Source organism: Eurypyga helias, unplaced genomic scaffold, assembly GCF_000690775.1.
Source record: "Eurypyga helias isolate BGI_N326 unplaced genomic scaffold, ASM69077v1 scaffold720, whole genome shotgun sequence".
NCBI lineage: Eukaryota > Metazoa > Chordata > Aves > Eurypygiformes > Eurypygidae > Eurypyga > Eurypyga helias.
In genome coordinates this window covers 18471-33026 of record NW_010223551.1, presented here as the reverse complement: position 1 = coordinate 33026, position 14556 = coordinate 18471, and the positions used below count along the sequence as shown (strand labels likewise).

The 14556-nt window shown below is 43.9% G+C and overlaps 1 protein-coding gene across 1 annotated transcript in view; it reads right to left on the bottom strand.

Annotated features, from left to right (window-relative positions):
- Window positions 1-1556: 1556 nt before the first annotated feature.
- FAM160B1 (family with sequence similarity 160, member B1) overlaps window positions 1557-14556 on the bottom strand; it is a 31430-nt gene continuing 18430 nt past the window's right edge. The window contains exons 9-18 of the mRNA XM_010152257.1: window positions 13831-13945; window positions 13649-13725; window positions 13354-13546; window positions 11989-12158; window positions 10975-11118; window positions 9193-9283; window positions 7378-7521; window positions 2941-3081; window positions 1756-1859; window positions 1557-1662 (exon numbers count right to left, since the gene is read on the bottom strand). Of these exons, the coding sequence (XP_010150559.1) occupies window positions 1557-1662; window positions 1756-1859; window positions 2941-3081; window positions 7378-7521; window positions 9193-9283; window positions 10975-11118; window positions 11989-12158; window positions 13354-13546; window positions 13649-13725; window positions 13831-13945 (1285 nt within the window). The remainder of the gene's footprint in view (window positions 1663-1755; window positions 1860-2940; window positions 3082-7377; window positions 7522-9192; window positions 9284-10974; window positions 11119-11988; window positions 12159-13353; window positions 13547-13648; window positions 13726-13830; window positions 13946-14556) is intronic.

Sequence of the window (14556 nt, the reverse complement as noted above, 5' to 3'; positions counted from 1 at the left end):
AGAAAAAAAGACCTCTATGGTATGAGTTCAGAGCCGAATCTGATTCTAGGTACAGTCATGTAAATCCAGAAAAATTCCAGTGATGGAGTAAATGAGTCCATATTTGCCTATCAGCAATCACATCTGCAAGGGGCATTAGCGTGCAAACAGGACAGCAGGACAAACGCAGGAACGCAACATACACACACGGAGCTAAACTCCACCTGCCTGTGCTGTATATTCTCCGGAGGGGAAGGAGGTACTACACGCCTGTGAGTAGCAGGACAGCCTCTCATCCGAGTTGCTCAGTGTGACTGCAGGCGACGGTGCAGGCACCTGAGCCTGCCACAGCATGCCTGGCAGCGCGCAGCAAGGACTGCGGAAGCGCGGGCTGCCGCCACGCCAGGGAAAGCGAAGCCCTCCGCCTGCAATGCTAAAGTCTGCCCTGGCTGATAGTATTCGTATGGGAAAGGATTCCCTGAGAGCCATTTCTGCATTGCAGCACTGTGAAAAGCAGGCCTCGATTTTGGTCCTATACGTGGTATCAACGCTTTAACTGAATTGGCATCAGTCAGTCTTCTGCTGGGCACTGCTGCTGTGGGTGGGTAAGCAACATCAACGCTTCTGAAAAGGACAGAGTGTTAATGCTGCCAACTTTCAAGGCACAAAAGATTCTTAAACCAATTCAGGCTAAATACCATTTTAAAAGAAATTAGAAATACTGTTTCAGCGACAACTATTAATGACCTATAATGAACTTCCCCACAAGGGTGACATGAGTCAAGCAACTAGAGTTCACATGCAAAAAACCTAAAGCAAATCTAGTTACAGAGATAACCTGAAGAGCAATCCCTTGGAATGATGGAGACAAACGTGCTAGAAACATGTACACTTCAGATATATTTGTTACGGATGTGATGCTGAATTAGGATTAATTCCATTAGCATTGGCTTTATACTGGTATATCTCCTCAAGTAATCCATCAGGGAATCCGTATCAGAGCTGACTTTAAGATTCACCAAAACAAAAAAGATCCCTCATTAATTTATCCCACTGCATATGGGTTGGTGGATTTTTTGAACTTCTCAATTTTTAACAATAGACATTGCAACTCCAGTTGTGATTTCTGTTCATGTATCTAACTGAAAAGAAAAAAAAGACATAAAAATGTTATAAAATTAATTTCTTTTTAAAAGCAATACGGTCACAAAAAGCGAGTTGGCGCATGTGAGCCCCAGAACAGACGAAAGACCCAACCCTAAACACTGTCATTATAACAGAATAGCCGAGGTCTCGTGTCTGTGGGTCTTCATGCGGTTTTTGCAGCTCTTCGCACAGTGGCTAGAAATGCTATGTATTGGTTGCACCCAAAATGCCTTCAACCATACTCTAGGTGCGTCTGAATGCCCCTCTCTTGCAACGTCCCCTTCTGGTGAAGTTACGCGTCTTCCAATCCCGCCAAGTGCCAACTGACCCCTGGCAGGAGGCCCCACCTCTTCTCCTCCCGGCGTTGCCAACCGTCCTTCTGACTGCCACAGGCTGGGTGGTTTTACAGCCTGGCTGCTCCTCAGGGCCGCTTACGGCGTGGATGAGGCATGGTACTTGACAAATGCAATGGCTGCCAGCTCTTTGCAGAATTCTTCCAGCACAATCACGCCCTCTAGTAACGTCATGTGGTCAATGCTGCGAAAGAGGAAAAACGTCAGGGGAGGACCAGGGCTGGCACACACGAAAACCAGCCGTGGGTCCTGAAGAACAGGCAACGTATTTACTCACATCGGCCCTTCCGGCTCCAAGCCCAGCAGGCGTTTTCTGACCAGCAGAAGTTTGGGAGTGAAATCCGGGATGCGCTGGATCCTAACCATGAGGTCCCCGACGACCTGTAAAGCACAATGCCACCAACACCGGAAGTCAACACCTCCGCAGGGTGCCTGGCAGCAAGGCTGAATGACAGCATGGGATGCCCAGGATGCACTCGGCATCCTCACAGGCTCACCGAGCAACACACAGAGTACCTGCTCCGCCCCAAAAAAAGGGTGAGTGGGAGCAGAGAGTAGAGAGATATAAAAAGGACAGGAACTCTTCAGCCTTAATAGCTGTTGCCACAAATGGTATTACTTCTTTTAATTATGCCAACAATTAATGCGTCTTAGTAAATGGTGATGCAGGCAATTGACCAGTAAATTCCCAGGTTTAGGGAAAGCACAAGGGGAGAGTGAAGATAATATTCTGAAATGGGGAGGGCTACTGGGAAAAAGGGAGCTAAGCCCTCCGTTAGTACTGGGCAAGCACCATTAATAGGCTCCTGACCAGCTTAATAACAGCTGGTGCATGGGGTTGGCGAGGGATCTCTGCCTGAGAAGACTGCAGTGTGACAGGCACCCAGCCAGCACTTCCAGGATGAAGGTCTGGCAGGAAGAGATGGAATCAGAGAAGGAAGGAAGGGGACTTTTGAAAAATCCAGGACTTCACTGTCAAGAGCAGCCCTCATCAGAAGAAACAGGAGGATGAGCAGAGATACACACCCAGGCACAGGGTACTCAGGAGTGTCCCTGTGTGTGAACCAAAGCCAGCTCTTCCCCATCCAGGTGCAAACCTGTACTTGGCCTGTTCTTAACAGCACTACCTGACCGTGCCACCAAGTGACAACAACGTGACCTAGTCCGCTTTAAAGCAACATCCTTGCCAGAGGGGCTGTTTCTCATCCACACAACGCAACTAATCAAACACACCATTTTCAAGACACGCAGATTGAGAATAAATGCTGGGAAATACCTTTTCCAATGGTTTTGGTAGAAAATGCGTAATTCTGATTTACAAATCAAGAGCATAAGTACCTATTTTCAGTGAGAAGCCATTTGCCAACTTAAAGTAGCCAGCAACTACTACCAGCAACTACGCAGTTTCTAAATGTATCACTGCTGTACAGCGCACGTAAATATTAACTGCGTGTTTACTCACCCTGACAATAACAGAGAAGAGAGACCTGCAGCCAGAGGCCAGGTTTACGTAAGGATCCAAGAGGTATTCATGGATATGAGGATGGGGAAACAAGGACAGTTTGGACAACACCGACGTAACTTGTAAATTTACATCGTAGGGCTGCAAAAAAAGGGAAACACAGTACTTAGGTATTTTCATGATGGCTTCTTTTCCTCCATCCACTGTTTATTTAACTACTAGAACCGTATATACAGGGTTATGAATAAATGAAGACAGAAAGTTAGATTACAAGACAGGCCCCAAAGCTCTGCTTTCCACCACCGGAGCAATGAGAATATGACAGGTCTATTAGCTGTTATTATCCGTGTGACTGCTACAGTCACTTGAAGCACATTTGTTTATTGTAGGATGAGTTCTCTTCCTGCAAAACATTTCTGCAGCTCAACAGCTAAACAAATAGCACACAATCAGTCTAAACAGCTGCTTGCTTCTCCTAGATAACTGAAAAGTGTGTGAGCGCAGGAAATTGTGAGGGGCAAATCCATGTTTATGGCTAATACAGTACTTCTCTTTTTCTACTTTGTTCTTTCTTGGCCAGAAGCGCAGCAGGAGGCCTGGCCATCCTGTGGCAGCATGCTATGGGAGATGAGACACTCCCAGGTTAGAAATGCAGCGTGAAATTCTGAGCTGCTTCTCCACCTCCTTTCCCCGAATCAGCCAAATAAGAGAGGCAACACTGTCAGATGCTGGAAGACATTCATCAGGCTTTAGGATAAAAAGTAGTATCTACCTTCCTGGGAAAAAATAGTGCCTAGCTTCAAGGATCTTACTGTTCCAGTGAGAAACTCATTTCCCAAAAAGCAGGTATGTTCACCATAGCTCCTTTATGTTCCAAGTACTCCCTTCTGCCAACTTTCTCCTCGCAGTGAAACCAAGCTGACATTTTAGTTCAGCCCAGAACCTGCAAACTAGTGGAATCTCCTTCCATCTGTTCAGTGAGGGACCAGACTAGGCTGACTAGAGGGACAGGCACTCCCCTGGAACACACCTGTGCCAGTCGGCTGACGTTACCAACGCTCGGATGGCTTCACTTCACCCTGCGGATTGCACCTGAAGGGGGTTACAGGGCCCTCATTCCGTTCCTTCGACTACACACTGACAGCACCATCCTCTGTGACATAACCACCCCTGGAAGAGGATGATTTCACGGCCTCAAATTACCATCTTTATGCCCTCAAGTTAGCACCCCACTGAAGAATCAGAGAACAGATTCTTCTCTTTTCCAGACTGCAGTATTTGGAAGAACTCAGATTCAGACAGATATATTTAGATGTGTCTGCATGTCTGACCTCACAGCAGCCTCCTCAGCAGAGCTCTGACACCCGATACACGTGTCTGCACGCCAGGATCTCGTGCCATCTCAGACACTCAGGAGTATCTGCTGGGCTCCTGACAGTTCCATGGGGGGTGGCTCCTGCAATAGCTGCGTTGTGACCGCAAACTTGCGGGAGTATCTTGGGCACCACAAAAATGATGCCTCAGGTGAGGCAACTGCGTCGAGCTGTCAGTCGCTGCATTAAAAGGAAGTATCTCGACTTCCTTTTACGGGAAGTTGATTCCAATGACTAGAAGAGAGAGACTGAAAAGCAAGTGGGTAATGGCTCCAGAGACCACCAGGGCTGTTCTGGCACAACTTCCACTGCCTAGATGTGGACACCCAAGGACCATGTAGGGACCCCACTCCTGAATTCATTACCACACACTGCTGCATTGCAAAGGGAATTGTCTTACAGATCTTTTGAAGCGAAAGCACCTATTTCTCCCAATCAGTAGCAGTTATTTCTGGACTTGATATTCCAGCAATAGATTCATCCCAATCTTCTAAAAAATGAAGCTTTCAGACCCTGGACCAGAGATGTTATAGGTAAAAAGAGATCACCACCTTTTGGGTTATTGCGGAAAAGCTACCCTGCACAAAGAGACCCAAATTCCTTCAATAAATCCACTGCACTCTCTATTTAGCTGTAGAAGGACTTCAGTTGTCCGAGTCAGTCAATTTATTAGGAGGCTTTGCAGCCATGAGCACGCTCTGACGCTCAGGAGAAGGAAACAAAGCAGTAGCACATGCTGCAATGTTCCGACAGATTGCTGCTGCCATGTGAACTACTCTAGAACATTAAGGAAAGCGGCTTCTTCACACACAGCCTTGAATTCTGTCCATATGTCAGCAGCCCCAGTAAGACAGCTGTGTATCAGACAACATCGTAAGCAATGACTCTGTAACTAAAGAGGTTAAAGCCAACAAAGGCTGCAGTTGAGGAGGTTCTTGGGAAACAGTCAGTTCCACAGAGATGTACAAGACAGAGGAAGGAGGTGCTGGCTAGCAGATGAAGTACTGGATTTGAACAGCCCTAAACAAGCTACTTCACTTGTGTGCCTCAGCAACCTTCTGTCACAAACTCGGTTGATGATGCCTCCCACCTCTGCCAAGTTTTCTGGTATCCACCAATAAAATCCCAAGAACTACTTGTAGTATTATGACAAAGCAAAAAAGACACTGAACACAATCTGTAAGGAGTACTGTCCCCACTCAAGGCTTTTCCACATCTTTCACTTTGTCTGGACATCAGCATCCACTATATCAGATTTGGCATTGATAAGACCCGGGTTTTTGGGTGTTGGGTTTTTTTTTTCTCCAATGTGATTTACATGTTTCACTGTGAATAACCCCTAAGAATTTCAGTTCGGTTTTCAGGACTGGGTTTTGGTATGACATAATAAGAATTTACCCGTTCTGTCTGATTCAGGCAGTTCATTTTAATTCTTCTGCAGTCAAGAACTACTTTTGACACCACAGACTGTAACACCTTGCCTGGCTAACCTACACATGTCTCATGCTGACAAGCAGGATATCAAAATGGGCACTGTGCTTCCATGCCAGATGCTACTTTTGATGTAACCGTATGTATCTGACACTCAGCTGTCTCTCAGGGGATGTAACTTGGGTTCTTTACTTCTGTGATCTCTGTGTCAATGCTCAGATAAGGTTCTTCATATGCATGAGGCTTGTTCTTCCTAAGAGCTCATGATGTCCAGTTTTCTTCATGACCCTATAACCCTCTGAGCTAGTGAAGTGTGCACAACGTGTTTACTGGAAGCAAAACCCTGAGAACACACAACACAGAAAGCCAAATGCTTCCATTGCTGACATCTGATTTACACAAATTGATACTCTCAAACATTCTTGTCTCCTGAACACTCAGAGCTGAACTGGAGGCTACTGGCTTCCTGACATGTTTCCTGTGCACTTCTACGTTCAAATGGCTCTTGTCCTGTTTGTGACCAGGAAATCTGGCGCTACCAGAGCTAACTGTGCGTTCTGCAGACAGCTCCACGTGCAAGCCAGAGAAGAACGTGCAGACTTCTGAACCTGGTACCACTGTACCTGCAGCAACTCCAGACACTGTTACAGGGAGGGTAGCTAGACTTTCAGGGCTCATTTTCACTGGCAAGAGAAGCGATCTCCTTGACCTAAAGCAGCAACATCGACCTGACTAAACTAAGTCCACAGTTTAGAGAAGGCAGTGAAAACAGTAAGTTTTCACACTGGGCAACCTCCTTTTCACCTCCCTGAGCCTTCACGTCGCTTCTCCCCAGAAAGACCAGCTCATGCAGGCTGGCTAGATAGATAAACAGACATCAGGGAAATTCACCTTCTTTGAATTCTTTGTACTGATCTGGGTCTTGCATGTCCCACCTCCTTTTCATTTGTTTGCTCTTGGCAGCTATGCTTTTATCATTTGAAGATAATCAAACAGGTAAAAAAACTACTTGACACTGCAGGTGGAAAAGGATACCTTCTACAAACCCTCCATGCACTGCTAACAGGGTTTTTTAATCGGGAAAAAAACGGGGGAAATGTTAGCAGTGACACAGGAAGTTCTTTTCATCTTACACAGGGACATACACTGCTTCTAGACCACGACTTCAGACTGAGGCTCTCTGAAATGTGGCAGAAGGGAGCTGTACGGTATTTAATTTACTGGAAAATGTACATTCTTTCTGAGTGTAAATGCTAGAAAATGAAAACTGAATCAGTGATGCTAATACTGAAGGATTCCTAAGATACAATCTTACCTTCTCCTTTTACTTCAAGGATATTCTTACATTACTCATCAATTTAAATGATATTTCTGGCTAAGAAAACATCTGGTACATGAAAAAGTGGGTAACAAAGGTAAGAGTTTTTGTTCTCTGCTTTTGTCACGTTGAGAATTCTGATCACTGTAACATTCTGCAATCTACAGAGGGCTTCACCAAGGACATGGGACATCACACAGCACTACGGTGCTGTAACAGACAGCTGAGTGATGGGAATCCATGGGACCTCGGAGATCAGCCCTTTAGTGGCGATGAAAGTGTCAGAAATTAAATTCATCAGCTGCTTTTCCTTACCTGATCAAGAATCCTGCCCATTCTTTCAAACAGGACTTTCAAGAAGTGCCCTTCAAAAAACGATGCTTCTAAATTGCACTTTTCCAAAGATCTGGGAGATCCAGGCCACTCCCACCGTAAGCAGATGACACAATAATCCCGGAACTAGAGAAAAGTAGTGAGGAAAACAGATTCAAACCTCCACGGAAACCATTCCTTTCCTTTTACTAGTCCGTAAGCCTTAAAGCCATAATCTGTAGCTACATAAAAACCTCAGCCCCAAAGAACAGTCATTCTAAAATAAACACGATTGTTGTCCAGGCAGGCACCTCATTTTCTTCTTGACATTCATGCTATTAGGGTAGTTCAAAAGTACGAGTGGAGAACAGAGCTCCCAAAAAGCAGCTGGGGCCAAAACACAAGGCAAAGCCAACAGTACGCAACCCAACCAGGGCTCTTCTGAAGCAGGAACTGCCTTCCTGCTGTCAGTCTGTTACCACGCTGCCACCGTATTACGTGCAGCTTATCTTGCTGCCCCAGCCATACTGCTCCCCGGTTCCCAGGGCAGGAAGGCACAAGTGTATCTGCAGGAGATGCAAGTACCTCAGGGCTTCCTCATCCCTCTCAACTAGAACAGCCTTTCTCAGCCCCTGCCTCTGATTTGCTGCGGGCTGCCTGATGCCTCCCTTTCCAGGAACTGTACCTCGAAAGGAGCGCAGGCTGTATCAGTGAAAATATGCAACACAGGAATAAACAGTAGCAAGAGAGACAAAACAGACCCAGAAATTCCTCACTGCAGGTAGCGTTCCCATTTGTGCAGGCTTCCAGGACAGAAATATGGAAGCAGAACAGCTGTTTGGATGTAGTAACAGCAACAGGCAGGGCTATTCTTAGGTGGAAATATGTTAAGAGTAGCCCTATCATTGTCAGGAAGTGACAGAAACCAATTCTGTTCTCTAGTAACTCCCAGAATACTCTTTTTCCCCAGGCATGGCAGAAATACAGACATGATATGTGTTTTCTGGCACCCAGGAACAGAACATATGGGAGGTTTACATCGACCTTTGTTTCCTTATTCGCTGTTTTCCATTCCTTTTCTTTTCAGGAGCGACTACAGATAAAATCATACAATCAATACAGCAATCCAAGCTTCCAATCTTGAACTGCTGATACCGTAATTCAGAGGTTAGGGAGTTTTTGAAGTACCTACTGAATACGGCACTCTGGTTTACTCTACTCCTTTGCATAAATTTTTCTATCTAGAAGATTCACAGGGCTTCAACAAGAAAGCTGCAAATACACCGTGACTGTCCTCTGACCAAGGAAACTTTAGATCATGTTTGTAAAAACAAAACCTGTATCTCAAACTGGTCAGTCGTAAAGCTTTCCCCACATCTCCCAGCTTCCAACCCGAGTGCCTTAGGCTGCACATTCCCTGCAACGAGCCTTTTCCAAGTCCCAGACTGCGTAACTCCTAAGCAGCAGTTTAATTTCCCTTCAGTCCTTTCCAACGGCTCGGCAGGCAATTCTCCAAGAGAACGCAGATAAATGCAAACGCAAATTAAGAATCTATCTGCAGTTCAGATTTTCTCTCAGTGTATTTGTTATATGAATATTAATGCCTTTGATGTCACGCATTATTCCCACTAGAGCAATACAAGGTGGATTCACCGTCAAAAGATCTCCAAGGCTAAGTTTTCATTAATAAACAAAAAGTGAATTTTCCCACTTCCCATTACCAAAAGATGCATTTAGCAGGACTATTTATGGGACCATTTGGATAGTCTCGTAACCATTTCGAACTCTCAAGGACTACAGAAGCCCTCACTGACTTACTTGTCTGTGGGCATCTCTGAGGTACGTGTCATAACCTGTACCCTCCACATGGTATGAGGACTTCGCTTCATCAGGTACAAGACAGAGAAAACTACAGAGAAAAAGGGTACATTCATGAGTATCTACAATCCACAAAGCACCAGATCAATACTCTCACATCACCTCTAACAGTGTACACAGTACTGACTCTCCCACCAATTCATCCACAGATGATGAATTCTGCCTTAAGTGTGTGTCAAGAACAGGGAAACCAAAATCTCTTCAAGCACATCTACTCTAGCTACTGTTCGCAGTAACCAGAGAGATACTTTGGGACTTTTCTATCTAGCACTAGGGGTAAACACCTCAGTGGAAGCATTTTCTGAGAATTAGCGGAGTGGAGATGAAAAGGAGTGTTCATAACCAGGTCAAGCATTTGCTAAAGGTCAGACTCCACCTTACCAGAGCAGATGGAAAATTTACCAGGGAATAAATGAGCCAAAAGAGAAGGAAAATTACAGTCAAAATGCTTCTTAGCCGACTGCACAGGCACTTTTATTTACTGTAGCTTGCTGTGGTAAAAACGAACATCTAAGAACACAGAGGAGTATTTGCATATAAACATCCCAGGCAGAAGTATCACTGCTTTGCCAGGCATGTAGCGCAAGTATTTTTGTCCTCATTACTTCACCAATACCTGACCTAAAAAGCATCAGGAAATTCTGAATCTTATTAGAGAGGAAATGTCTTCAAAATATAACTACGAATATTAAAAAAACCCAAAATTTCTGGACAGCAAAATAAATCTCAGACTTTAGACCCTGTTTCCATATCTCAGCTTCCTCCACACCTCAAGAACCGCTGGAGGCTCCGATGTGCAGAAAAATGTAGTAGCTTGACTTCTTGTATGGAGTTCATCTGCAAAAATACGCATTTGCAAAGCGCTGCAAATCCTGAAAACATTTCTGTTCCCAGATGGAGATCACACGAGGGGAATTTAGGAGTGTTCTTTGCGTCGTTGCTCCAAACCACGTCCACCATGAACTACACAGAGCAGTACTGGGGGAAGAGGACGAGAAGCGACTACGCCATCCCACGCTGACCGTCCCCAGGCTGTTTGCTTCCTGTGCCTTACACCTTTGATTATTTCTGGATTAGTAGATAGCTCAGCACTGAAATACCAGTGCTCCTTTGCCACTGTGTATTAACAGACCAAACAGCATGTCTCCTAATATTCCTAAGGGCGTTACCGTTGCTAGGTTGCTTACAGCGGAGCCTGTGCTCTGTGATATCCAACATGCACAACGGTATGTTAGAGGTGACAGAGCTCCCCCTGACTTTCAGCTCTCTCCAGCGTGTATACAACTACACACATACTTGCATACATGGGTTTAAGGAGCTTTAGGAAGCTTGAGGAGCTTTTTCCACTAAAACATTTGTGGCAAGACTCCCCAGACTTCTCCAGGGAGGTCAAGGCCTGTAACAGCAGTTTAAGCATAGCAAGTATTTTTCATAAAATCATGTTTTATAATCAGTAAGGCTTTCCTCATGAATTCTGAGTCTTCAACTCAACTGTTAGCTGCAAAGTTCCATTTTTCTCATTTATGTTGCATTATTTTTACTTACTGTAAGCTCTAATCTTTCAGGAGTAGCTTTCTGATAAAATGCCACATAATTTCCTTCTGTGGAGTCATTTTACCAGCTGGCACGGAATAACATCCATTACACAGTGTATTTGATTTGCACAGTATGTGCAGACACCCACACGTTCACAGACTTCTTTAAGTGTTTGTTTCAACTTACCTATTTACAATTTTATGAACTTCAGTCTTCCCATCGTTTTTCTGATGTTCCGGAGTGACAGGCGGAGAAGCACAGAGCCACTCCTGAGCTGACAATGTGTTATCTGGAGACAGGTCTGTAAATAAGGGATCTTCCTCCAGGTCTCTGTGAGATTGTATCAGACAAGAGCATGAGCATTCACAGAACGGTATGGAAGGCAGGAAAATCACGGGGTCTAAAAGCATAATTTTTTTTTTTTTTTTCTCTGAACGACTGGGATGTTTTCCAAAACACTATCCTATGCACAACCTTCTACCTCATCAATATGCAGAAATACCAACCTACATTAACATCCAACGGACTTTAGTTTTGAAGAACTTGTCTTGATCTGAACAAGAGAGTAGGCATTTCTGACTTGTACAAAATCACTGCATTAAACCACTTAAACTCTTTATCCACATTTTTCACCTGAGAGGGAGTTATGCTCCAGGAAATCACTACATTATTACAGGTAACTCAGAAGTATCGAAATTAAGACGCCTAAAGTAGCTGGTGTGCCTAGTCCTCACCCTTCCATCAGTAAAAAAGGAGTTGCAAGAGTTACCTGGGGTATTTAAAAGGATTTTATGTAAAGCGTCCCAGAAAAGTTCTTCCATAAAAAAATTGTTCAAGAACATAAATGTAAGCAAGAAATCTAAGTGATGGACTTCAAGACCAATCTCACTGAAAACAACACAAATATGCATAGACTTAAGGTAGGTAAGATGTGCGAGTAAATCGATATATGAAGACCTTTGAGTGCCTGATACTCTGGAAAGAGGCTTTTGATAATTTTAGCTTTTCTTTTACTGTTCTACGCATTTTCATAAGTTGCTGATATAATAATTTCTGCATCACTTTATGGATATGGATTAGTACATAGAGCACTCGAAGCGCTATCTATGCTCACTTAGTGAAAAAAACAACCCTGTTTTGTTCTATAAGTAAGGATCCGAGTTAGCTGTTGTGAAACCTTCCCTTCAAAAAGGAACTTACACTGCTCCTGCAATCTGTCCATTCTCTACCACATCTCTATCTTCTTGACAGAGAGGCTTGTATTCCATGTAGTTTCTTTCTTCTAAATTTCTCAAAACCAAATTATAAAGGATGTGCTCGTTGGGTTTTTGCAAAAGGTGCTCAAACATTCGTAAAGTCATTATGCTGATCTGCAACATAAAGAGTAAAAATTCCATAAAGTGGTGGATGACTGCCTTAGGCGTTTTGACTTCTGTCTGGTTTGTACATCCCAGAACACTGCAATTACTTATTTACGTTACGGAAGGAAGTGAAAGTCCTAAGAAACATTAGGAAATAATTACGTGAATTTGGTATAAACATGGCTGAAGAGTTCACACACATTTGAAAATCAATATGTGGATGTATTTTTTCCTGTAAAGAAAGTTTTTTTTCTGAAATCTGCCAAAACAACAATACAGAGAACACCCAGAGAACTTACAACTTAGCTTTCCGTACTACAATCACATCCATGCTAGAAGATGATTATCATTATGCAAGTGAGACACAGAACAGGACTTAAAGTTAGTAATAAATGCCCAGGAAAAACCAAACTAAGACTGGGATTATAGGTTGAGATTTTTACATGGAGGGATTATGTAGGCCTTTAAAAAGAGCCTGACTTTAATCAATCCAGAGACAGTTTTTAAAGACAGCTTCAGAGTGCTCAGCTCATTTATCCAGGTGACTCTGACAGGGTGAGCAGGTAAGCATCCCGAGAAACAAGGGTATGTGAAAGCACAGATCTGTATTTCAGGGACGCTCGGTTTTTATTTGAAAAAGTAGAGGAAGGAGGTTGTTTCATGAAAAAATGAAACAATCAGCTCCTGAGAAGGGATTTTACTGAAGTCAAATATTTTAACAACATTTACTGTGTGTGAAGTGCTTAGTTATTATATCATCTTTTAATTGGCACTGTGTGCATGCTCTGACCTCAGTTACTTCATATAAAAAATAGGAAGTTTTTGACTATACCTTATGCGGTATCATGACAGAACTGGCACGACATGAAAAATAACAGTGATGAAACCTAACAGAGCATGAAGTAAACTGAGATTCCAGACCCGATTCTGCCCCACCTTGCAGACGAGCAAGCCCGCCAAGATATGCGCAGGGGGCAAGCAAATCTAGCAAAGAATCTTCATGAATGGGAACAACATGCTAGCTAGGGAAAACAGCTTGACTTCCATGTCTAAAGGGAATCTGTAGGGCTGGCAGTCAGAACTCTCTTCCTTAGCAACAGAACTTGGCTGAAAAATACGGCACGCCCTCACACCAGTGTTTTTACCGATTCCACACAAGACAGAACTGGCCAGCAGACATGACTGTATCGTTACCACTTCTCACCTCGTCAGAAATATGATCACAGTGTTCGATTAACCTGTGCCGCAACGGATGCCGATTGATATCTGTCAACGTTTCTGGCTCTCTGTGTTCTCCAAGTATAAAATAAACTACTTCCTGCAGCAGGACATCTGAGGTGACTTGACGCACAACGCGATGCAACAGTGCCGTTGATGTGAGGATTCCGATCTCTGAACTGGACAAAAAATTTCATGTCAGATACGGAGCAGATTTCAGGTGAAAAACGAAGCCCGGGTGACTCAGAACCTGTTCAGCCGCTTCGTAGGATGCTACTCACGTTTGCATCAGCTGGGGTTCCATAACATCAATGAAAAACCGCTCCCGCACAGCTTTTGCCATAGCAACTGCAGCACTCTGAAACGAAAGTACAAAATGGTACGTCTCGGACTCAAAAGCTCAGAAACGACTCCAACCTCTTATTTGCTGGAAGTATTTGCATCATCTGTAAACATTTCAAACCTTTTGTGCTTCTTTGATGAGCTGATCGCAGTAGTCAAACCATGAAAGAAACGAAATCAACGCCCTTTTCCCTGGAAAAGCAGATGCATCTTCTTTGTGGCTATAGGAATCCAAACTAGAGAACAGAGGGAAAAATACTTATTTAGTCTACAAGTAATTGAAGAATACTGGACTATATTCTTACTGAACTTAACAGAACGATTAGTGCTCTCCTTGTGATGAAGAGAACATGAAAACAGCTTTTCTGCTGGTCTCTACTAACCCGGTAGCGCTACCATTACACGGAGTTTCAGTGGCACGCTAAAGGATACACAGTATGTACAGCGGAATAACCCCGTTTGCCTAAGTATTTCCTGAGTCTGAAGGGAAAATTGGTCACCTAGCCTGTTCTCCTAGGAAACACAGACCACAGAAACAGGATGAATAACCCCCGGAGTGAGAGCACCATAAAATGAAGGTAATTGTTCTTCTCTACCAAAACCAGAGGGTATATCTGAACTAGATGGCATCTTTCAGAAAAAAACACCGATCCCAACCTAAAAGCTCTACGGAATAACAAATCCACCATATTCTTTGGTAAAGCAGGCCAATAATTATTTATCCCACTATTCAAAGTTGTGATTTCTTCTTTCCTTCTAACTTCAGACTCCAGTGCCTAGAAATTTCCGTGGTTATTTTGCAGATCTCGACTTTTGGCTCAGCACTAATAGACCACGGGCAATTCAT